This window comes from Patagioenas fasciata, chromosome 20, assembly GCF_037038585.1.
Source record: "Patagioenas fasciata isolate bPatFas1 chromosome 20, bPatFas1.hap1, whole genome shotgun sequence".
NCBI classification, from domain to species: Eukaryota; Metazoa; Chordata; class Aves; order Columbiformes; family Columbidae; genus Patagioenas; species Patagioenas fasciata.
Window position 1 is genome coordinate 2,654,144 of NC_092539.1, and position 23,478 is coordinate 2,677,621.

Genomic DNA, 23,478 nt, shown 5'->3' on the forward strand with positions numbered 1-23,478 from the left:
TACTTGAAAGCAACTAGATCATAACAAATTAGGGGGGTTATTGTGATCACTTGGCATTTTCACCCTTCTCTTTTCCTTTCCTGAACTGAGGTCTGTGTAGTGTTGGCAGCTCTAGATGGTGCCACCCAGCCTGGGCACCTGGCGTTCTTGCAGGGCGGAGCAGCCGGCTGCGGTGGGAAGGGGAGCGTGGTGTGAAAGCACGGCGGGGCGCGTGGGCCGGAGCACGGCTGCAGAGAGAGCCCTGGCCTGGCCCTGCTCCTCGCGCTGGCCCATGAAGCCTCCTGCAGTGATGAGGGTTTGTCATGCAGGCTATGTTTTTGATATATATATTTATTTTTTTTAATTTGATAACTTTTCTGTTTTCTCCTCTATACTCTGGCTAGAAATTGGCTCTTCCTAGAATCGCAGAATCATTTTGCTTGGAAAAGACTTTTAAGATCAAATCCAACCATAACCCACCCCTGGCACTGCCCCCTGTCCCTGAGAACCTCACGTCCGTCTGTCCAACCCTCCAGGGATGGTGACTCCAGCACTGCCCTGGGCAGCCTGTTCCAATGCCCCACAGCCCTTTGGGGAAGAAGAAATTGTTCCTAAATCCAACCTCAACCTCCCCTGGTGCAACTTGAGGCCGTTTCTGTGACAAAGCACTGTGAGCGATGTGCCGGATGGTGCTTTGCTATGGGGCAAGGGGCTGATTTAAGGGATTGTTTTTCTTCTTGTACCAAAGAATGCAATGAATACCAAAGTCGGTGTTGTGAAGCAAAGTTTCGGTTTACTTGGCATTGACCTGGTGATCGGAACTGTGTCCATTTTGCGTGCAGGGAAAGGGCAGCGTCATGTGAACCTTGGGGAGCAGCTGGTGAGTTGGAGCTTCGTGCTGACACCTGGGCCTGTACCCGCTTCTCACGTTCAGACTGGCTAATTAGCACTTGCGCTTTGGGTGTGAACTGTGATTAGACCTTAAATGTATTTATGGAAATAAGAGGTGTTATTTAATATGCTCGAGAAGCCTTAATTGAAAACCATTCTCGTAAGGAAGCCTCTTGCAGTGCATATGTTCCTAATTTTGAAAATAAGGGGGTTCGCTGTGTAGATTTGCTGCTCTTGCCGTATTTTCGTTGTTTATCCTTTTGGTTTTTCTAGAACAAACCTTTTGTTTAATTGTAAATTTAACATTTGATCTGTATGGTTTCATTGCTCTGGGTTTGCAATCCATTCCGGAGCAGCGGAGGTAACCTTGCTCTGTGTGAGCTTCCGCAGGGCTAAAGCTCTTGGTTTTAGCTTTCTGTTGCAACTTGATCTATTATTTTAGCAAATTCCGTACTCTTCCTTTTAATATTAGCTTAGACGAATATCGCAATGATGTCTAGAATCCTAGAAACCACGCAGTAATAGCGAGATCATTGCAAGAGCCATCAGGAGGTTTAATATCAGCTGCCGTGGTTCTCGGGAGGACTCTGCCCGCAATGCAGCTGCGTTGGAACAAACCCTGCAAAATTAGACTAGAGGATGGTTTATCTTTTCCTAGAACTGGCCGTTGGTGGTGCTGTAAGTTGGAGCTGGATGCAGCTTGGTCTGTTTAACAGGATTTTTATTGTTTTGGTAGTTTTTAACTGCTTCCGTCTTATTAAAGGAGCACAGAAAACCACTTTTGCCTGTTGTCACGGAGGCACCTCGAGGTTGGTTTAAGGGACAACAGGGTCCAAAACAACTTTTATGAAACTGGTGAGAAACATGGTTTTAGCACTCCAAAAGTGACTTGAATACAGGTTCAGATATTAATTTGAGTAAATTATTAAAGGGCAGCAACTAATACAACAGGTGGTCCACAGAGTGCATGCACGTGGCTTCACCCAAAACAATGCTGGAGCCGTCTCTGAGTCCGGGAAGAGTCCACACTTGCCTGAACACGGTGTGGGGTTATTTTAAAGGGATACACGTACTCGTATTGAGCACAAAAGTGTACACTCGCGATTCTGCGAGGGTAAATTTATAATACACTTGCAATCCTGCGAGGAGAAATACACGTGCAAATGTGCACGGAATATTACACGTACTTATGTGGAAGCATGGGAGGAAAATACACTCGCAATTCTGCGAGGGTTAGTTTATACAAGTGCTCGTATTGAGCATGGAAAGTACACATGCAAATGTGCACGGAAAGTATAAATACACTCGCAATCCTGCGAGGAGAAATTTTCCTCACACCCGTGGTAGCAAGGCAAGCGGAGTCTCCATCGCGGGGTGGCTCTCGGCGGCACCGTCTCGCTGTGCTCCAAGAGACCTGTGACAATGCACGGAGTCTCGACGAGAGTCCCGTTTTTATAGCCTGATCAGATCTGACTGTAGGCATTCCAGAAGCTTCTCTGCACCCCCATCCTGGCTGTGGGTGCCCCTGAAGCCTCCAAACACACCCCACACTGGCTGCGGGCGCCCAGCGGCTCCCTGGGCACTCCCTTCTCCTAAGGGCCCTGGCCAGGGGGCTCTGGGGCCAAACAAAAGCAGCTGTCAGCCTCAAACAGCAGAGAGAGAGGGAGATGTGCCTGCTCCTTCCATGATGAAGGAGGGAGGGGGAGAGAGGGGGGTTTGCATCCTGCCACACCTGTAATGAGACAGGACTGATTGGCCTGGTTGCTTGATTCTGCTGTGCGGATTTAATTATGTATTTGTTTTTGCTTCATCCAACCAATATGTGTCCAACCCCCCAAAAAAGAAAATCAAGGCAATTAAATTAAACAGTATTCCCTGAAAATAGAACAAACAGTTTTAGAACGAATATGAGGCCTTGGTACTTATTTTAACAATGTTCTTTAAGCTCCAGTGGTTGGTTGCTGCTCCCCTTATCTACAGTCGTGCTGAATAAAGCTATAGCTAAATGGAAAGTTAAATGTATTCACGAGGGGTTAATGTCTACATCTTATTATTTGCAGTCTCTAAGAGAAAGCAAAACTACAAATAGCGCTATGCCAGAAACTGGTTTCTTGCCTAATGATGTTGGTTCAGCATGCGATGGACTGGTTCGTTCTAGAGTGGTCGCAGTTGTTGGTGACAAGAGGCTTTGTACTGGAACGTGGTCTATCTTTTGGTCCATGTGAAAACAAGTTGGAATGTTAAATATTTCCTCACACTTTGGAGTTGCTCTTCCCATTTTCTTTAGGTCAACTTTTAGGGTCTCTTTGACGGACACGTCTGGCCCGTGCGCTTAAAACACAGGAAGGAGATGGAGGGCGCTGGTGTTGATGTTGTTTATTTAGAGATTGAGATTCAGTGTTCTGATAATTCAGATATTGTTTCCAGGCAGTGCGAGTGTGTCCCAGTTCAATCCTGAGGGATGTTCATGTTTCCGTGGCATTTATTCTGTTAAAAGCTGGACGGTGAAGCAGTTGCTCGGTGGTGATAATTCAACATGCATCTGCCTTCATCTCAACATGGGTGGAAGTGCACAACATGACCTGAGCCCAGGGGCCGGAGCAGGAACGTCCTGCGGTGAACCAGGGGCTGCGGCGCTGCTCCCTCGCTCCCTTTTCTTCTGTGCGTCAGTGTGAAAGCTCTTGCTTCGAATCCTGGTCTTTGAAGCTGTAAAGAAGGAGGATGGAGAACACAAAACTTCCAAAAAGCAGCGACAGAATTTTCCACTTTCCAGGTTTTACTGCCGTGCAAAGTTCCAGGGTAGGATAACTGTGCTGATGAATTGTGGTCAATTCTCGTGGTGTCTCTTTTTATTAGTACTATTGTTTTCCCTTTAATCCTGATAGGGCTCAGAGCATCTCTTCTCAAAAAGCTCTTCTGCAGTGTTCAGACTTTTTACAAGTATTTGCCTAAGTATTTTTTGTTCTTTTACTGCGAGCAGCTAAATGATTCCGCCTGACTGGAAATTCTGATGTGTGGGAGCCCTCTGATCGTGTGTAATTTCAGACTGAAGTAGAGAGGGATTCAAATCAAACATATGTATCTCTCTCCTTCCTTTCTGCCCTTTAAATGTAAGCTTTATTTTCATTTCTGAAAACGTATAATGTGTTGGAAAGCTCACTGAAATATCTCTGCTAATAATTTACTGGAGATTTTAATCGTAGTTCTGTCTGGATGTCCCTTCTTCACATGGAAAATGATTTGAAATGTTAAGTGTTTGATGTGGTGCCTGAACCCTGGCACAAGTTGACATATTTTGCTGGGCGAGATCTTCTGACACTGGGCCATCAAACTCATTGATCAGTCCTGTCTCTTTGACACATCATTTTGTAGACTTTATTAGGCCAAATACAAATCCTCTTTTGATGAAATCAAGACAATTAAGTTTGCTGTGCTATCTTTTTCCACAGTGCGTCTTGTACCGGGCAGTATCTTTTTGTGTGTTTTTTCCACTGAGGTGGATTTGCAGCCATTTCTCACCATCAGAGATCACTCCTTGGCCTCTCATTTCTCTGGGCAACTTTTTGACCATGTTTTATTAGACTTAGAACTTGGATCTCTGCATTCCCACACCTTCGCATCTTATGAAATTGGTGCGACGTGGAAAGGAAGGGTTTTACGTTGTTTGTGAGCTACTTGTGTCTCTTTACTGGGGCTGGGTTTGATCTTGGAAGCCTTGCTGAAGGGCTGCCTCAATCTTTTCTTGAGAGCATTAAATTCTTCAAAGATAAAATGAACTAGACCTGTGATATCGGCCCGCATTTTTTTCCTCCTCACTTCTCTTTCATGGGCTTGTAATTTTGTACTGAAGAACAGATGGCTCCGGAGCAGCAGTCGAGATGCTACGTGGTCCTGCGGGTCACACCGCTGCCGTACGGTGTTCTCTGACCTGACGGGTAGAAAAACCAGGATTCAGAATCCCAGTCGGTTGGCTGCAAGAAAAATCCCCCTGGGGCTGTTAAAAGTCACCACCTCTGGCTTGAGAAATTCATGAACTGCAAATTGCTGGAGGCTCAGAGGCTGTTATAGAGTTTTCTTTGCTCTAATACTCTTCCCAGCAATCTGCTGCTGGTTGCAGTCGCAGAGACACTGTTGGTCTTAGATAAATATTTAATGTTACCTCATATCACCTTTCCTATGCTCTTAACTTTGAGCTGTTCACCCCATGTCTTATCCTGTGGAAAGAGCAGGGTCCCCGAGGGGTGCAGGGGCTGCAGGGATGTTTGATTGAGAACGGCACCAGGTGATGGTGTGGAACTGAGGAGCTGCGCTGAGGATGCACTGACACAGCACCCTGGGCACCCCGGCTGCTGCTGCGGCTGTTCGAGGGGTATGTCCTTGAAAGGGGTTTTCACCATCTCATTGCTGCGGCTGTTCAAGGGGTATGTCCTTGAAAGGGGCTTTCACCATCTCATTGCTGTGGCTGTTCAAGGGGTATGTCCTTGAAAGGGGCTTTCACCATCTCATTGCTGTGGCTGTTCAAGGGGTATGTCCTTGAAAGGGGCTTTCACCATCTCATTGCTGCGGCTGTTCGAGGGGTATGTCCTTGAAAGGGGTTTTCACCATCTCATTGCTGCGGCTGTTCGAGGGGTATGTCCTTGAAAGGGGTTTTCACCATCTCATTGCTGTGGCTGTTTGAGGGGTACCTCTTTGAGAAGGATTTTTATCATTTCGTTGCTCTCAGCAGTTTAAACAACACTTCTGGTCATTCTGTTTTATGCACTTGAAAACATGTATATTGGTGTTCTTGATCACATTAATGGGGGGTTATGTTATTTAATGGTGGATTAATTGGGAGCTTGCTAGAAATTGGAAGTGTAGAGCAGATGGTTGTGATTTCTGAAGCAAACAAGAGCTGGTTCGGTTGGAAGCGGCACCGTGTTCTGTGCTGGGGATGAGGGAGGGTCTGGGTGTCTCGGTCCCGCTTTGCGGTGCAGAGGGGCAGAGTCCTCCTGAGCCGCATGGCCACGACTGCCCCTAAACACGTGTTGGAGTCACGTACAGGGAACTGCTGCTTTTCCCAATACAAAAATCTTAGAATCACAGAATCATTTTGCTTGGAAAAGCCCCTCAAGATCAAGTTCAACCATAACCCACCCCTGGCACTGCCTCATGTCCCTGAGAACCTCATCTCTGCATCTGTCCAACCCTCCAGGGATGGTGACTCCAGCACTGCCCTGGGCAGCCTGTTCCAATGCCCCACAGCCCTTTGGGGAAGAAATTGTTCCCAGATCCAACCTCACCCTCCCCTGGCGCAACTTGAGGCCGTTTCCTCTGCTCCTGGCGCTTGTTCCTGGGGAGCAGAGCCCGACCCCCCTGGCTCCAAGCTCCTTTCAGGCAGTTCAGAGATCAGAAGGTCTCCCCTCAGCTCCTGTTCTCCATCTGAACCCCCAGGTCCCTCAGCCTCTCCCATCACACTTGTGAGTGGACACAATTTCTACACTCACGTGCCTCTCCAAGGCTCCTGTGATGCTTGATGGGGCTGTGGGTGAAGCAGCCATCACCTTGACTAACACAAAGATGCACACCAGCCCTACACCCTCTGCCTCTCACCCTGTGTAAAAGCTGTTCTAGCTCCGTGGGTCATTGGGTTTAATGGTTTCTCCTTAGGACACGTGCCCCAGCGCATCAGACCAGTACAGGGCACTCCAGGCTCCTTTACTGATGTTCTTGGGTATAAGGAACTGGGTGCAGGGAGGTGACAGGCACACACAGAGGTGGATCACGCTGTTCTCTCCTCATTGTTAGTCTCTCTTACTTGACATTTTTATTGTATTCCTCAGCTCATTTTACATTCCTGGCTGTTCATCTTTGCCTACTAAACTTCCACCACTGTCATAAAGCTCTGGAAGTCACCGATCTTGGAAGAATATTTGGTCTATATATCATTTTTATTTTGCTGAGAACTTCAACACATAAATGAACACTCTGCTGTTGAATGCTTTTTCAAAACGTACCTGCCCTCCCTCCCTTGTTGTCCTCATAGCGTGTCTTATGGCCTCAAGTTGCGCCAGGGGAGGTTGAGGTTGGATCTGGGGAACAATTTCTTCCCCAAAGGGCTGTGGGGCATTGGAACAGGCTGCCCAGGGCAGTGCTGGAGTCACCATCCCTGGAGGGTTGGACAGACGGACATGAGGTTCTCAGGGACCTGGGGCAGTGCCAGGGGTGGGTTATGGCTGGACTGGGTGATTTGAAGGCGCCAGCGCAGGAGCAGCACGGGTGCAGGAGGGAAGGGCAGGTTAAACCAGTTCAGGTCTTGAAATGCTGATGAAATAATTCCCTCAACTTCAGAGTTGTTGCTTTCATAGAAACCAATTGCCATGAACTTTATTTGAGGATTAGGAAATGAAATTCTGCTCTCAGGTCATCGGTCGTCCTCCTTTCTGTGCTTTCTCACCAGCTTTTACTTTTTCTCTTGTTTGTCTGCACTCACAGGATATTTTTGCCCGTTTTTGTTTGCTCTTCCTTCATCATCAGTGTAACAAAGGGCAAACATTATTTGGATGTTTGAAAATACAAGATGAAAAATCAGACTTCTGAGGCTTTTTTGAGTCTGACACTGAAGTATTTTAGAACAGTGAAGTCTGTGTGGAAGGAATCGAGCGTTGTTGGGGAACCGAGCTGGCCCTGAAGGTCAGGATGGCAGCTCCAGATACTCCACTTGTGGCTTTTGCTTTTTGAGCATCCAAGTGTGAAATCACAACCTTTTACTATATTGTTCATTGTTAGTTCCTTGATTTTTAGTAAACACTTTAAGCCATGTTGCTTTATTTATGCCTGGAGAGACTTCACATAATTCTGTTGTTATTTTGTATGAAAACTTTAGTTCTTTGATTAACAAAAAAATGAAGGGTTGCTTTATGAAAGCATCATACAAAGTGAGTGCTCTTTCATGTTTTGTAAATGTGAATTTCTCTCTCCATATGAGACAGATAATCTCTTCTTTAGGTATGCGGTTAATCCCTTAAGTTCTCTTTGCTTTGCTCCTTGGTATTTAGCTGCAGTTCTTCCGCAACCTCCACCACATATGGCGTGTATTGCTGCTGACGCCATAGAATTGCTAATAAGAAAAAGAAACTAAAGCGCCTGCAAGAAGCTTTCTGTGCCCCCAAGTTCATGTGGGATGCAATGGTGTTGCCAGATGTGTCTGCCGTCTCAGCAGCGTCGATAGGGCTGCGCCCCCCAGATTTGGGAGCTTCTCTCTCCTTGGGGTTTGTAGAGCTGTAGGTTCCTGTTGGCATGTTGAGTATAGGCAGTACCACTATAGAGAGTTGTAGGATTCACCTGGGGATGAACAAATGATGTGTTTCAGGAGGCCAGTGAAATAGCATTTGTCTTTGAACCCAGATTCCTGGGCTTTCTCTGGTTGGAAAAGGTACCACATCAGTTCTCAGTGGTGTGTTTGTGAAAATGCAGCTGCAGTAGAAACTGTCGTTCTTTGTGACAGTGAGGAATGAGATAAAAGAGCTTATACGTTGGGACTAATGCAGTAACAGAGCTCTGGGAATGCGGAGAATGGGAATTATGCTCTGTAGACACGTGTGGAAATGGTTGTGAAGACTTTATGCCATCTCCTCCTTCTGCAACAACTCTGATCAATGCACAGATCCTCATGATCTTCAAAGCAAATTTACAGAACTGCATTTGTTGTAGCTACATTTTCTCAGTCTGGTTTGTCCAGAGCTGAACAGTTTCACACATGAAATTTCTTGTTCTTCCAGGTCCTACTTTGCTGCTCACCAGTGACAACATCAAACAGCGACTCGGTTCTGCTGCTCTGGACAGGTACCTGCCTCTATTGCTTATAAAAACTGCAGAATCACAGAATGGACTGGGTTAGAAAAGCCCTCAGAGATCATCCAGTCCAACCCTTGGTCCAACTCCAGCCCATTGACCAGATCATGGCACTAAGTGCCATGGCCAATCTCAGTTTACAAACTCCAGGGCCGGTGAGTCCAGCACCTCCCTGGGCAGCCATTCCAATGCTGACCACTCTCTCTGCACAGAATTGCTTTCTCATCTCCAGCCTCAATTTCCCCTGGCAGAGTTGAAGCCCATGCCCCCTTGTCCTATTGCTGACTGCCTGGGGGAAGAGCCCAATCCCCCCTGGCTAGAACTGCCCTTCAGGTCGTTCTAGAGAGTGCTGAGCTCAGCTCTAAGCCTCCTCTGCTCCAGACTGAACAAGCCCAGCTCCCTCAGCCTCTCCCCATAGGGCTTGTGTTCAAGTCCCTTCCCCAGTCTTGTTGCTCTTCTCTGGACCCGCTCCAGCACTTCAATCTCTTTCTTGAGCTGAGGGGCCCAGAACTGAACACAATACTCCAGGTATGGCCTCCCCAATGCAGAGCACGGGGGAAGGATCACTGCCCTTGGCCTGCTGACCACACTATTTTGGATACTGAAGATTTTGATACAGAAAGATACTGTGCTGGTCTTATAAATATACAGTATTTGGGAATAAGAATAAAACTCAGTGTTCTAACATATGTTGTTTCTCATCAAGGTGTTTGAGACAACAAGAATATTTAGTTTCAGTGAGGTTGTTTTTTTCCATAGTTATTTCTTACTTGTGAAATTTGAAAAGCTGAATTGTTCCAAATGGGTTTTGTCTCCTTGTTCTTAGGGGTGCCATGGCAGCCTTATTGAAGTTAGGCATCACCTCTTTCCTCTGTGTGTGTATAGCTAGTGGTATAAATAATGCAGAAATAATACATGAGCTGGAAATGTGGGCAGATAAGGTTCTTAGACTGGGCAAGCGAGAGATGCAGGTCTCTGGATTTTGTGCTTGGCATTGAAGATTTTGCTCTGATCTGTTAAGAGCTGTGATATAAAACCATTGTAATTTCATTTTCTTTGCTTGTCCGCAGTCTCCACGAATACCGGCTGACCAGCTGGCTGGGCCAGCAGGAGGACATCCACCGCATCGTGCTGTACCAGGCCGACAGCACCCTGACCCCCTGGACCCAGCGCTGCATCCGACAGGCCGACTGCATCCTCATCGTGGGGCTGGGCGACCAGGAGCCCACCGTGGGCGAGGTGGGGATCCGTCCTCCTGCAGCGCCAGCAGCGCGGCCCAAACCGCTTCATTCCACACTCAGGAGTTTTCCTGGGCTTAATAAGGAAATATTCCTGAGAAATGTATGCCTATAAATAGAAAAAGAATTGGATGAGGATCCTCTGAAATGGCAAGTTTTATACAGGAGTATTTCCAGCTGGGTTCTCCTCCTCTAAAGAGTCATTTTGGCCAATGGTAAATCAAAAGCCAAATTGCTTTGAAGCTTTGTGTTTCTGTCCAGAATTTCTTTGCAGAATCTCCAGATAGAGAAATTATTTTCTGCCTGGATGGGATTCATGGTGTGTGCCTAGGAGAAAGTAGATACCAATTGTATCGTATGAATAATTTAATATATTTTATTACAGATTGTAAGCAGTATGTTTTCCCCTTACTATTTTTATTTTTGATATTCTATTACTAAAGTTTGGCCAGGCACACAAATTCAGCTAGAAATGTAAGAATGAGCTCACAAGTGCGTTTTTTAGGCTGGGCCTCACCTCTGCAAAGCCCGGGACTGGTACCATCTGCAGCGTTCTCGTGTGTCGCTTTGTGTTGGTTCTCCTTGTGTGTGTGGGAGGCAGGAAGCGCAGGAGGCGAATCGCCATCAGCCGCCTCAAACAACGAAGAAATAAAAACAAGGAATGCCAGGAGGAGAAAGTGATCCGATTGGAAGTGAAAGAACAAGACATGCTGAGCGTTTTTAGGCTTAAGTGTGACTTGGGAAGCAATCTCATCTTGCGTGAACAGCATGTGTCTGTGCTGTGCATTTAATGGTCTGCAGTTTAGGTAAAAAGCATTGAGGATTCAGGTTTGAATCATTGTCTGGTTTGAGAGTTCTTTACGCCATGTGAGCCCACAGCTAACACTGTAGTGGTCTAAATCAATCTTGTTTGAGGGTTCTTTGTGTGTAGCAGTCTGCAGATTCAGATAGGAAAAGAGGTCAGATGTACATGTGTGTGTGTATATATGTATTTCAAAATACAGTATTCTGTTAAATCGATATGGAAGCAGTAAATACCTGACGCCCCATCCCTTTGTGTGTGTGATGCGCTGTAGCTGGAGAAGATGCTGGAGAGCACGGCGGTGCGAGCGCAGAAGCAGCTGATCCTGCTCCACAAGGAGGACGGGCCTCTCCCTTCCCGCACCGTGGAGTGGCTCAACATGCGCAGCTGGTGTTCTGGTCACCTCCACCTGCACTGTCCGCGCAGAGTCTTCTCCAAAAGAAGCCTGCCCAAGCTGGTAAGAGATTCCTGCTTGGGTAACTGGTCCCTGAGCTGTGGTACCTTCCTTGTAATCCGTCTATCAAAGGTAATCTGATATGATGATACTGCATGAGGGGAGTATCATCATCACCACCACCTTCTCACTGTCTGCAACTGCCTGAAAGGAGGTTGTACCATGGAGGGTGTTGGTCTCTTCTCCCAAGTAGCAAGTGATAGGACAAGAGGGAACGGCCTCAAGTTGTGCCAGGGAAGGTTGAGGTTGGATCTGGGGAACAATTTCTTCCCCAAAGGGCTGTGGGGCATTGGAACAGGCTGCCCAGGGCAGTGCTGGAGTCACCATCCCTGGAGGGGTTCAAAAGACATCTAGATGAGGCTCTTAAGAACATGGTTTAGTGCCAGAGTTAGTTTGTGGTTGGACTGGATGATCCTGAGGGTCTCTCTTCCAATCAAAATTATTCCATGATTCTATGATATTCTGATACGCAACTGCACGTCACACAGTGCTCTCTTAAATCTATTTGGCTTCAATTTAGTGTAGGAAACATAGGGATAAGGGACTCGTATCTTCTGTATGGATGCATACTTGGCTTCGCTGAGGACAGAAAATCCTGTCTCAAGGTCATATTGATGCTATGACCATATCAATATCGTGATATTATGAATAGGGGGGTACATGCGGTCGAGTCCTCCTCATTGGGAGGATCCCTGTGCGTGTGAAAGCCATGCGGAAGGTAAAGCAGAGGCAGACTTGGGATGCTTCCCAGTCACTTCAATCCTTGTCAAGAATGAGAAATAGCTCCAGAGAAAACACTGTACTACGATGAAATTCCCCCAACTGCTGTAAAAATAAGAGAGATGCATGTAATCACTAGAACTCTTTGGATAGTTGATTATCCCTCTTCATTTGAAGCACAGCTGTCCACTTCTTAATGGTCTGGTGTTGGCTGGTCATGCAGGCTCTACCCTGCCTTAGAATGACCTTATAGAATCACAGAATCATATCGGTTTGAAGAGACCCTTAAGATCATTGAGTACAACCGTAACCCAACTCTACCACTGACCCATGTCCCTTCCACCTCTCCTCCGCAGATAGAGATGTACGACCGCGTGTGCCAGAAACCACCCGACCGACACTCCGACTTCTCTCGCCTGGCTCGTGTTCTGACCGGCAACGCCATTGCACTGGTGCTCGGCGGCGGAGGAGCGAGGTAGGTGGCTTGTCCTGGGCACACCGGTGCTGTCACACCAGGTCCTGAAGTGCCACTGCCACTGTGCTGTGACAGATTCATCAGGGTAACGGGTGTCCTGTGAATTCAGCGTTTGGAGGGGACGCTGAGGAGTTGCTTTTGTTACACAAACTTAACCTGCTGCGTGGATTTGTGCTTGGATTTCTGCATGAACATGAGCGTTTGTTCCCTCTTGAGACCTTTCCTAAGTTGGGCTTAATACCAGGAGGCGACTGGGGCACTAAGTGTGACTCTTCCTTCTTTTGTTGGCCTACACTGTGGATTTTTTTCCCTGCGGATTTTTATATTAGAAAATGGCCCACAATATTTCAAAGGCCCCCCCAAAGCTTTTCAAAGTTTGAGCAGCAAGAGGAATTATGTCCTCTAATGGGCAAATGTTCTCTTCTTTATAATCACCCAAAACCCCAGGTACTAATATACTTCTGACAGCCTTACCTTACAGAAAGATGTTTTGCAGACATGGGGGCAAAGCCGTGTGCTTAGAATTCACTCTGAATTCCTGGTGAGCTTTGGAAGTAAATTATTACTGATGTTTTCCTTTGGAATCCCTTTTTACTTTGAGATTTTTATGTTGAGACAGGCATAGAATTTAGTAGCCCTTTGTCTCAGGAGAGCGCTGTCTTTGTTGCCTTCATCACCGTGTTCTTGAAGCCCTTCTTTAAAACAGCAATTTGAAATACCACTCTCAAAAAAATATCCATAGAATTTGCACATGGTCTATGTAAATACATGGAAATATCACAGTTTTGTCTTTGGGCCAGTGCTCTGGGGGGTATGCGCTATGGTGGAGGTCAGAGCTGGCTGTGACAGCTTGTTCCCATGAGTCACTTGCTGCTGAGTGTCTGCACAGGTTCCTTATCCCACTCGCTTTCACGGTTCCCTCACCTGAATGATTGCAGCATTTCATTGCTGAGATAAGCACGGTCCTGTAGAGACACAAAGTAAAGCAGAGGAAGGAGCTTCTACTTAATCTAGGGATCTCAGGAGGTTTCTAATCAACTGATACAATGCACTCGTGGGTTTTTTTTGTTACAAGCTGGTATCTCTGTCTCCAGTGTGTCATGCTAAAATATGTGCACGTCTATATTTCTGGCAGCACATTTTGCTCATTCCCTTCCTTTCTTCCTTCTGTAAACACTGCTGTAATTTTTGCCAAACGGTTTATTTTTTGTTCTATGACTTAACTTGCAAGCTACCGCCTGCTGGTTTTGCAGAGCAGAGGTAAGAGGAGCAGGATTATTGAGCCTGTTTGCCCGTCTTGTGTTGTCCTTTGCAAATCGGAACCGCTGCACCGCTGCTGCGTTGGCTTTCGCATTTCTGGAGGCGCAGCACCATTCAGCAACGTCACCATGTGCCATTAACCGTTAGCATGCTCATTTCTGCATCCATGCAAAAGGGCAGAAGGGATAAATATGATAATTTATTCTTTCTCTGAAACCTTATTTATGGCACGGTCTCAAAGGCTTTTTCTGGGTGTCTGTGCTGGTGTGTGGATGTGTCAGCAACTGCGCTTCCAGTGATAGGTACTTGTATGTATTTCTGTAGTTGAATTGTCATCTAAATTGTGGTTAGGTGAAAGATTGGGATTTTTCTTTAAATTGTTTTCAAAGTGAGAATATAGTTAAGCCTCTGGGGAAAGCATCAAGTTACTCAGAACTGCCTTTGCAGGTCAAATCAAGTTCTTAGGTCCTCATCTCTGCTAACAAGGGATTATGCACTAGGTATCATACCTAAAATCATCCTGTGAATAAAGTCCATCCTGGCTAAAAATATCTCGATGGGTCACTGCACAGACTCTTGACAGTCAGCATGGCCTTTGGATAATATCAGCACAAAGGAGCCTCTGCCTTGTTCCAGGAGCGTGAATCATCCCGGTCACAAAAACCCGAGCACGCTGGTGGTTTTGACTGTTAAAGGTTTTGTGTTCTGTGACTCCAGCAATATCAATTATTTAGCGGTTATTTTGGGAATGTTTGTCTGGCGTCCCAGTGACATTCGGTTTGGGAGGTTTTACCAGAGCAGCTTCCTAGTAATTATCTTTGTGGTTTGTCATGACAAAAGGCTCACAGGAACTAAAGGTTTTCTTTCTCTTGGGAGCATAAAAATAAAACCAATCGAAATGATACAGTTCTAAAATTATAGTGGTTTGCTTTTGTTAAGTGCTAACTTAATTTCAGTTAGAAACATTGTGGAGTTTGAGGGAAGGAAAGCGGACTTGTGTTTAGAAAAATAATACCTTTGAAATGCGGTTGCAAGAGTAATGCCACATCAAACCCTGCCCCGCAGGCACAAACCCTCCCAGAAATCATCCTCGTGACCTTCAGCCATCCCACGTACAGCCCGCCCTTTCTTTGCTTTTCTGGAGTTGTCTTAGCAAAGCTGTTTGGCAACTCAAATTTATGGGGGGTAAATAACGAATACAGAAGAATCTGGGAATCCCGAGAGCTTTGGAAAAAATGGGCCGTGCTGTTTCAGGGGACTTAACCAAAAGTGTGGTGACGAGCTTTGCTGTTGATTAGAAAGTCATTCTAGGAGTGATATTGGTCCAATGTGACTGTTCCACATGGTCACACAGGAAAATGTAAAGCATTAAATGTATTTCACTTTGGCTGTTTGGATAAGCAGTGATGTTTGCAGTACCGCCTATGATGTGAATACATGTTGTGCGTGCAATATGCTTACTGAGGAGGAAAGAGCTGTTGGTAAAAGAAGTGGCTTGCCTTTTTTAGATGTGCTCTCTGTAATAAGTCACAACAATCAGCTGCACGTTCGTACTGGGAGCAGACGCATCAGGGCATCTTTGCTCCTTTTCCCAATTAGTTTTCTCCTCCAACTTATTCTTTCACCTCAGCTCTTGATATGTCAGGTAGTTTATTCCCACAGCACTGACTCTCAGGGTTTGTCTCAGTCTCACGCCTTTTCGTTTGGGGCAGCTGGCCTGTTTCATCAGCTTGTTCCTTCTGCCTTTTCTTCTGTATTTCAGCTCTGGTCCCCTGAAAAGGGAGGATAAAAGCAGCAGCATAGGAAAAGCAAGTTACGCCTTTCTTGTTGTGGAGATATTTGTATCTGACGGATCCGCTTGTTGCCTCGTCTGTCTGTCTGTGCTCCTGAGGCCTGTGCCACGTGCAGGGTGCTCACACCCTGTGCTTTTACAGAAAACCAAACACGCAGATCCATCTACCACCTGGTCACTAATTGTGCTGAGCCTGACTTGGGTCCCTGTGCTCTTTAAAGCCTGGCTTTATCTTCCAATTCAATGGCTTTGCCCAATAGTGGAAAGACTAGCAGAGTGTCTGAGAGGCACATCTCATCATTGTTCCGCTCTCGGGAGGTCACGTTTGCCTTTGCACCCTCAGGGTTTGACTTCAAGACCCCTCATCACATGAAGAATAAACCAAGGAGGCTTTACTGTCGCATTATGTTTGGCTGCAGTTCCATTCAGGCAAGTCTGAGTAAAAACCTGCTTATCGGACTTGCTGACCTTCTCTGTCAGCAGACACTGATCCCCGGCTCTGTTCTTCGTCCAGAAAGACTTTTTGTTTAGTCTGTGCTGGGACAAAGTCTTACAGCTTGGGCAAAACCGCATTGTGCGGTTGCAAGGAAGCAAGGGACGTACAGCTCAGGTGGTGCCATGTACGTGGGTGACGCAAGGAGAGGGTGGGAGTGTGGTGGGAGTGTGTGCATCACCCAGGAACATTCTAATGCATTTTAATTCTGGGTCCAATGTGGCAGCACACTGGAGGTTTCCCAGCTGTCTCTGTGCCTCTCTGCGTTTCTGGGCAATCACGCTAGAGAAGATTGATGAAAAACTCCCAAAATGGCAAAGGAAAAACTTGAAACAGTCATTTTGAGAACTTTAGAAGATCGTGTTCCTCTTCTGAATGCTGATGCAGGCAGGTTTGGCATAGCGGGGAAGGAGTCCTTGGACACCAACAAACTCAATAGTGCTTCCTCACTGCTCTCTTTGTTTAAAAAGGAATGTAATTTGGGTCTTGATGACCTGCTTTTCCATGTCAAACACTTGAAAGCAAGTATATTCTGTGGTGTGAGATACTATATTCCTGCTACAGTGTCTTTGCACATTGCTGTCCCCTGGGACTGAGAGCTCGGTGGGGCAAAGGGGCGTGCTGGTGGTGTTCTGTGGTCCGTAACATGGCACTTTAATTACAGTCTCAGCAATTAAGTGGTATCAGAGTTGGCAGAAATGCAGAGGCTGAATTTGCAGAATGCTCAGGAATCATTAATAAAGATACTGGTATGTTTTGGGGTCACATTTGTTATTCTAACTTGGAGACGAGCCTTAAAATGTACAAAAACCTCGTGGTCTCATCCCGGGTGAGGACTCACAGATTGTTTTTCTCCTGATAATCGAGGACAGGAGGTGTTTTGTGGTTACCCTATTATTGTTTGGTGCTTCCTGCTTAATTGGATTTGCCGTCTTAACTCGGAGGAATTTTCGCTTCTTCGTTGCATGATGCAGATCTTTGTGCTTGGCCAGAGGATGCAGCGCAGGCAGCAGAAATCCCGCTTTCCCTCCTCTGAAATTCTCAGCTTTTCGTCTGGGAGAAGCAATGAAGTCGCTGTTTTCTTGCTTGAATTGGTGAAGGAAAAGTTGACAAGCTGCCAAAATTAATGAACAAGCAAATACGCAGCGTAACATGGTAACGAAGCAGCTGGATTTACTGGGGCAATGTGCTGCAAGAAGGGGTGTTAGAATTGAAACCTTGTTTTTGGGGGGCTGCTGTTTGCTTTGCTGGAGGTGGAGGTCGAACAGCAAGACAGGAGGGTCTGGCCTCCACCTCTGGAGCTGCAGCTCTGCGACTTCTCTAGTGACCAAGATCCCTTCTGGACTGTCATTTCTTGCTCCGTGGTCCACAAAAGCAGAGAGAATCACGTCTGTTCCCTGAAAATAGCGCAGACTGCACAGAAAATGTCTAAGCTTAGTGAATATCGTGGGGTGTAATGGAAGTGAAGGCGCCGAGGCCTTGAGGGGTTTGCAGGCCGTGGGGCGCAGTGGGCTGGCTGGTCCGCGGTGGTGGAGCTGACATCTCATACCCACGCGTGTGCTCAAACATCTGAGGAGTGAAAAGGTGGAATTTGAAGAGGGAATGATGTTCCAATGACGAAGCGCTGTCCTTGGGAAGGAGTTTGCTCGCAGGATGCGGACGAGGCACTTTCCGGGCTGTATCTTCCCGTCCCGCGGTGCCGGTGATGGCAGCGGCGTGGTTGTGAAAACCTGACGTTCCATCTCGGGCAATAACAGGATCTCCTGGGGAGACTACGTGGAGTTTTATGGTGCAGGTGCTTCGCATTCAGTTCCAGCAGTTAAGGAAGATTAATTCTTATTCCTCAGCTAAGACGGATAACTATTGATATGAGGCTTTTTACTCCTGCCAGTGGGAGGAGTGTGTGTGTGGATGCAGAGGTGCAGCTGATGGGCTCATAAAATCAATTACTGTGCCCCAAATACAGGGTAGTAACTGGGAACATGAATAGAGTTGCTTTTTTTAAACTATTAATCTTGACCACAAGCACACAGATGATGTTCTGCTGCAAAAATGTGGGGGGAGACGTGGGGGAGAGGGAAGGAATTTGCTGCCTGAGCTCAGACGGTGCCTCCAGAGACAGGCACTGAAAACACTGTCATAAAGAACACAGAGCTGTGTTTTTCCCTGTGGGATCCTAAACATGCTCAATATAGAGATTACAGAGGGATGAAAGAAAATCCCGTGGGAATTTCTCAGACTCTTGATGTTCCTCACGTAGGTTGGAACGCAGTGGATGCTTTTCAGCTCCTTTCTGGGTTCAACACTTCACGCAGACCGGGTGCACTGGGGGGACACCCCAAGGCACGAGGGACAGGGATCTGTGGAGCCCAAATGTGCTTGTGCTGGAAAATAACTGTACTGCTTATCTTGAGAACTTGCTTAATAACATCTTCTCCATGCTGCCATTCCTGGCTAGATGATATATGGCCTATTTACCCTTTTTCCACCTGGCCATGTCTCCGTTGGTCTGTAAGTCTCCATTTTGCTGGCACATCCAAGCCCTAAGATTGCCCAATTTCTTTGCATCCTTTTCATTCCACTCTTGTTCCTGCTCTTTTTTAATTTTACATCTGCCCTTTAGTTCCTTTCCCAGTCTTCGCTTTCAAGTCCTCTCTCAGAGGAGTTTTCCAGCTGCTTCTACCACACTGGGGGGTGTCCTTACTTGTCAATTGAACAGGAATGCTCTTGGCTTTGAAATAATTCTCAGATCCTGCAGTGAGTGTCAGGACTGCGCTGCATTTTGCAAACAGATTACTGATGGCAAAGTTTAAGGTGGCTCTCAGTGGTTTATAATGGGGCAGGGGTATCCCCTTCGTTTGTTATCAATACTCACAACGTTCAGTGTTCAATGTTCGCAATACTTAAAATCCATGGTAAAGAGACAGCTTGAAAAAGGTGTAAAAATCAGATTCTCATTCTTTGAAGTGTTCAAAAACCATAATTTGATAGAACACTTGTGAATGATGAAACAAAATTCTTGCTAAAACCATTGTTCTTCATGGCAGCCTTGGCTGGGGTGGTTCTGGAAGAGCAACAACCGCCTCGTGGTTGTGCAGTCAGGACTTCACCTGGCTGCTTGTCAGCTCCTCATCGAGCAAATGGCTCAAGTGCTTGTAACTCGTGTTGTTCTCTCAGAAGATGAGGCGTTTCCCATCTCAGTCTTGGCACCTGTGCAGGTCGCCGTTTATATATTGCTCTGAAGCACTTACATAGGAGGGCAGTACAAACCGCTACCACTAGGAATTGTTCGGGGTTGTAAGAGGGTGTTGTTATCTCTAAATGTATATGGAATTATGCTCTTGTCTTGTGGGTTGGATGTATCTGGGGAATTTGCTTGAAACCTGACATCCAGCCTGATGAGTGGTCAGTAGGTCAGAGAGGTTCTCCTGCCCCTCTGCTCTGCCCTGGGGAGATCACACCTGGAATATTGTGTCCAGTTGTGGCCCCTCAGCTCCAGAAGGACAGGGAACTGCTGGAGAGAGTCCAGCGCAGCCACCAAGATGCTGAAGGGAGTGGAGCATCTCCCGTGTGAGGAAAGGCTGAGGGAGCTGGGGCTCTGGAGCTGGAGAAGAGGAGACTGAGAGGGGACTCATTCATGGGGATCAGTATGGAAAGGGGGAGTGTCAGGAGGATGGAGCCAGGCTCTTCTCGGTGACAATCAATGATAGAGCAAGGGGTAATGGGCACGAACTGGAACACAGGAGGTTCCACTTAAGGATGAGAAGCAACTTCTTCGTGGTGAGGTTGGCAGAGCCTGGCCCAGGCTGCCCAGGGGGGTTGTGGAGTCCCCTTCTCTGCAGACATTCAAACCCGCCTGGACGCCTTCCTGTGGAACCTCAGCTGGGTGTTCCTGCTCCATGGGGGGATTGCACTGGATGAGCTTTCCAGGTCCCTTCAACCCCTGACATTCTGGGATTCTGTGTGAAATGAACTCATTGTTCCAGCGTGCAGTGACTGAGGAATAGCCAGGCTGCTGGGAACCCCATTTGTGTCGTCTGGGTATGGTGCCACGACATGGTCAACGCTTTGGCGGGGCTGCTGAGATCTGAGAGCATCCCTGCCCGTTCTGGGCTGAGGGACCTTCCCCAGAGGGCAGAGGTGCTGCAGGACGGCGCTCTGATGGAAACCAACAGGTTCCCGAGGAGCTGCCTCTGAAATGGTGTCTGTAGGATATGCCAGCTCCTCATCGGTTGGCGTGGGGGTCGATGCGTTTGGTTTCCTGGTACCATACGGAGCTGCTCTGGCACAGATGAGGTCCTTCTGCGCTCAGTTTGCACCATTTATTTCCTAATTTCTACTTATGTTTTGCAATTCCTGTTTTTTTCTTTCTCTCTCCCCCTAATGCAATCAGGCAGCATCCGTAAAATTCATGTTTCATTTTTGATTGCTCGCTCGAGACGCTGAGATGGCGTGTGAGGGCTCTGTTCTCTAGCAAGACAGGTCTTGAAGGGTACGCACCGCTGAAAGGATCCCGTTCCTCATCCAGGAAATGGAACTGAAATATGAAAGAAACTTGAAAATTGCTTATTCCTTTCTTTTAAATGGCAGCATGAATCTCAGCATCCAGCATCCGCACTCTGGCAGTGACCAGTAACAGCGGATGAGGCAAGATTTCCGCAGTGTGAAAGTATGAAAAGGATACAAAAGAGGCTGAACCTGCGTTGTGTCATGAAACAAACCCCTTGAATACTTGAAATATCCTTCCAAAGGTTCCCTTTCTTTGTACACCAGGCCAAATCTGTCTTTTGACATTTGGAAGGGCAGAAGGTTGGCAGCCCTGAGGTTAATCCTCGGGACCTTTGCCTTTGGCAGCCCGGGGTCTTCGCCCTCCTGCACGCAGGGTTGGTTTGCTGCTCTTGGTAGGTGCATTTTGGAGGAAGGAAAGCTGTTTGATGGGGTTTTCTTTATTAGATCCCTTTTTGAAGCCCAGGTTGATATCTGAAGGCTTCAGAGCTTGTAATTAATTGTAATAAACTGTGGTTGGAGGGGCAGCCAGGGCGCTGTGCATTTGTGCTCGTGGTGGGCAGAGCATCCGCTGCCACGTGCAGATAAACCAGCCCCAGATCTGAACTCGTGTCAGCCGCACAGTCCTGGCTTCCCTGTGGCTTTCAGATTTGATTTCAGGGCAATATCCAGGAGCTAAAATAACAGAGAAGTGTCTAAACTCTTTATCCTTGAAGATAACCACCAAATCAAAGGTATCATTTTAACTTTTGGTGCTGTTCCGTAGAGGCTGAAGGAGAATTATAAGGAGTGTGGGCTCTTCCTTGGAATAGATGATGATGATATGTTTGGATACCTAATTCGAGCCTTAACCAAGTCAGCCTTGGGGTTTTTTTGTTCAAACAATATACTCTAAGTCCTAAAAATGAAACAGTGAGGTCTGAATATTTGCTTTTGTTGAGAAAACCTCACGAGACGTGGCTGTGAACTCGTGCTGAAGGTTTCAGGCTTTGTTTGCAAATGCTTGGTAATAAACTGCAGCATAAGTGCTCCTAAGAGGCTTCGCTTGGGTTCCTGCAGGGCCGGACCATCTTGTGTGTTGCCCGAGAGCTCAACCATAGAAATCGTGTTTATGCATCAAGTCAAAATCTGTCTCAAAGAGCAGTTGTCTTAAACAACTCGTGCTGTTAGATCAAAACGCTGATTGCTGGGTGAGTTGTGTAACTGTTGGGTCATCACATTCACATAAAAGCCACGTTCATGCGGCTCGGCACCCACGGAATGCTTAGCGATCTGATTTTGCTTTTTCCCATCTGTAGCACCTATGTAATTGCTCATTTGCTCCAATTTGCTGTGGAGGTTGAAGATTTTAATGGCTTCTATTAAATCCTCCAAGCAGCAGGAGCTTGGGAGCAATCTACTGCAAAGTTATGACTTAAAAGACCATAAAAATTGATCACAAGTGGTTGATATGGACTGTCCTGTCCTGATCTCCAGTCTCACCAGGCTCATTTATTCATAGCGATACTTTGATATACAGATGAAATTAAACAAGGAGGTGGTGCAGCTGTGCTTTAACTCTAGTTACTGGTTTTACACCTCTTTTTAACAGCTGGAAAAGTGTGTGTGATTCTAGTGCAGTGCCTCAAGGGTCAGTACTGGGGCTGGTATTATTCAATATATTCATCAATGACATGGACGAGGGAACAGAGTGACTGTCAGCAAGTTTGCTGGTGACACCAAGCTGGGAGGAGCGGCTGACACTGGAAGCTGTGCTGCCATCAGAGACCTGGACAGGCTGGAGAGCTGGGTGGGAAAAAATTCAATGAAATAGAACAAGGGCAAGTGTAGAGTCTTGAATCTGGGCAGGAACAACCCCAGGTTCCAGTGTAAGTTGGGGAATGACCTATTAGAGAGCAGTGTAGGGGAAAGGGAGCTGGGGGTCCTGGGGACAGCAGGGTGACCATGAGCCAGCACTGGGCCCTTGTGGCCAGGAAGCCAATGGTACCTGGGGTGGGTTAGAAGGGGGTGGTCAGTAGGTCAGAGAGGTTCTCCTGCCCCTCTGCTCTGCCCTGGGGAGACCACACCTGGAATATTGTGTCCAGTTGTGGCCCCTCAGTTCCAGAAGGACAGGGAACTGCTGGAGAGAGCCCAGCGCAGCCACCAAGATGCTGGAGGGAGTGGAGCATCTCCCGTGTGAGGAAAGGCTGAGGGAGCTGGGGCTCTGGAGCTGGAGAAGAGGAGACTGAGGGGGGACTCATTCCTGGGGATCAATATGGAAAGGGGCAGTGTCAGGAGGATGGAGCCAGGCTCTTCTGGGTGACAACCAGTGACAGGACAAGGGGCAATGGGTGCAAACTGGAACACGGGAGGTTCCACTTAAGGATGAGAAGCAACTTCTTCCTGGTGAGGGTGGCAGAGCCTGGCCCAGGCTGCCCAGGGAGGTTGTGGAGTCTCCTTCTCTGCAGACATTCAAACCCGCCTGGACACCTTCCTGTGGAACCTCAGCTGGGTGTTCCTGCTCCATGGGGGGATTGCACTGGATGAGCTTTCCAGGTCCCTTCCAACCCTCGACATTCTGGGATTCTGTGATGTTACAGAGCTGCAGGGAGGGAACACCCTCCATGCAGCAGTCGTGATGCTCTGTGGGCAAGTTCCTGTGCTTTCAGAAAGATGGTAAAGCTCTTGTGTTGCTGCGGTGTTGGGGAATTCCTGTCTAAACTTATCTGCGCAATAGTTTTCCTATTGAGAAAGAGGAGATTGGAGGAGTTGAGTGAAATCACAGTTAAATTCTTTAAAGAGCAATGCTTTTGGCTTATTTCTGCAGCTTCTACACCTTGTGCTCAAAATGGCATTTTCTGAGAGAAATAAATCTCCAAGGGCTGGGGGAAGGAGGATATGTTTGTTTTCCGAAGAAATTCTCTTTCTTTGCAGAGAACTGATTCGTTTCTTGGCTCAGAGTGAGAGCCAGGACTTAGTTTGGCTCCCAAGCAGGAGTGATGGATTTTGCCGCTCGGGTACCACCAGCCCCTCTTCCCTCCCCACAGTGCTCTGCT

General features: G+C 47.1%; 1 protein-coding gene across 3 annotated transcripts in view; it reads left to right on the forward strand.

Moving 5' to 3' along the window:
* PNPLA7 (patatin like domain 7, lysophospholipase) overlaps nt 1-23,478 on the forward strand; it is a 129,831-nt gene that overhangs the window by 70,978 nt on the left and 35,375 nt on the right. For all 3 annotated transcript variants that reach the window (XM_065853939.2, XM_065853940.2, XM_065853938.2), the window contains exons 23-26: nt 8,631-8,694; nt 9,774-9,942; nt 11,018-11,200; nt 12,274-12,392. In XM_065853939.2, the coding sequence (XP_065710011.2) occupies nt 8,631-8,694; nt 9,774-9,942; nt 11,018-11,200; nt 12,274-12,392 (535 nt within the window). The remainder of the gene's footprint in view (nt 1-8,630; nt 8,695-9,773; nt 9,943-11,017; nt 11,201-12,273; nt 12,393-23,478) is intronic.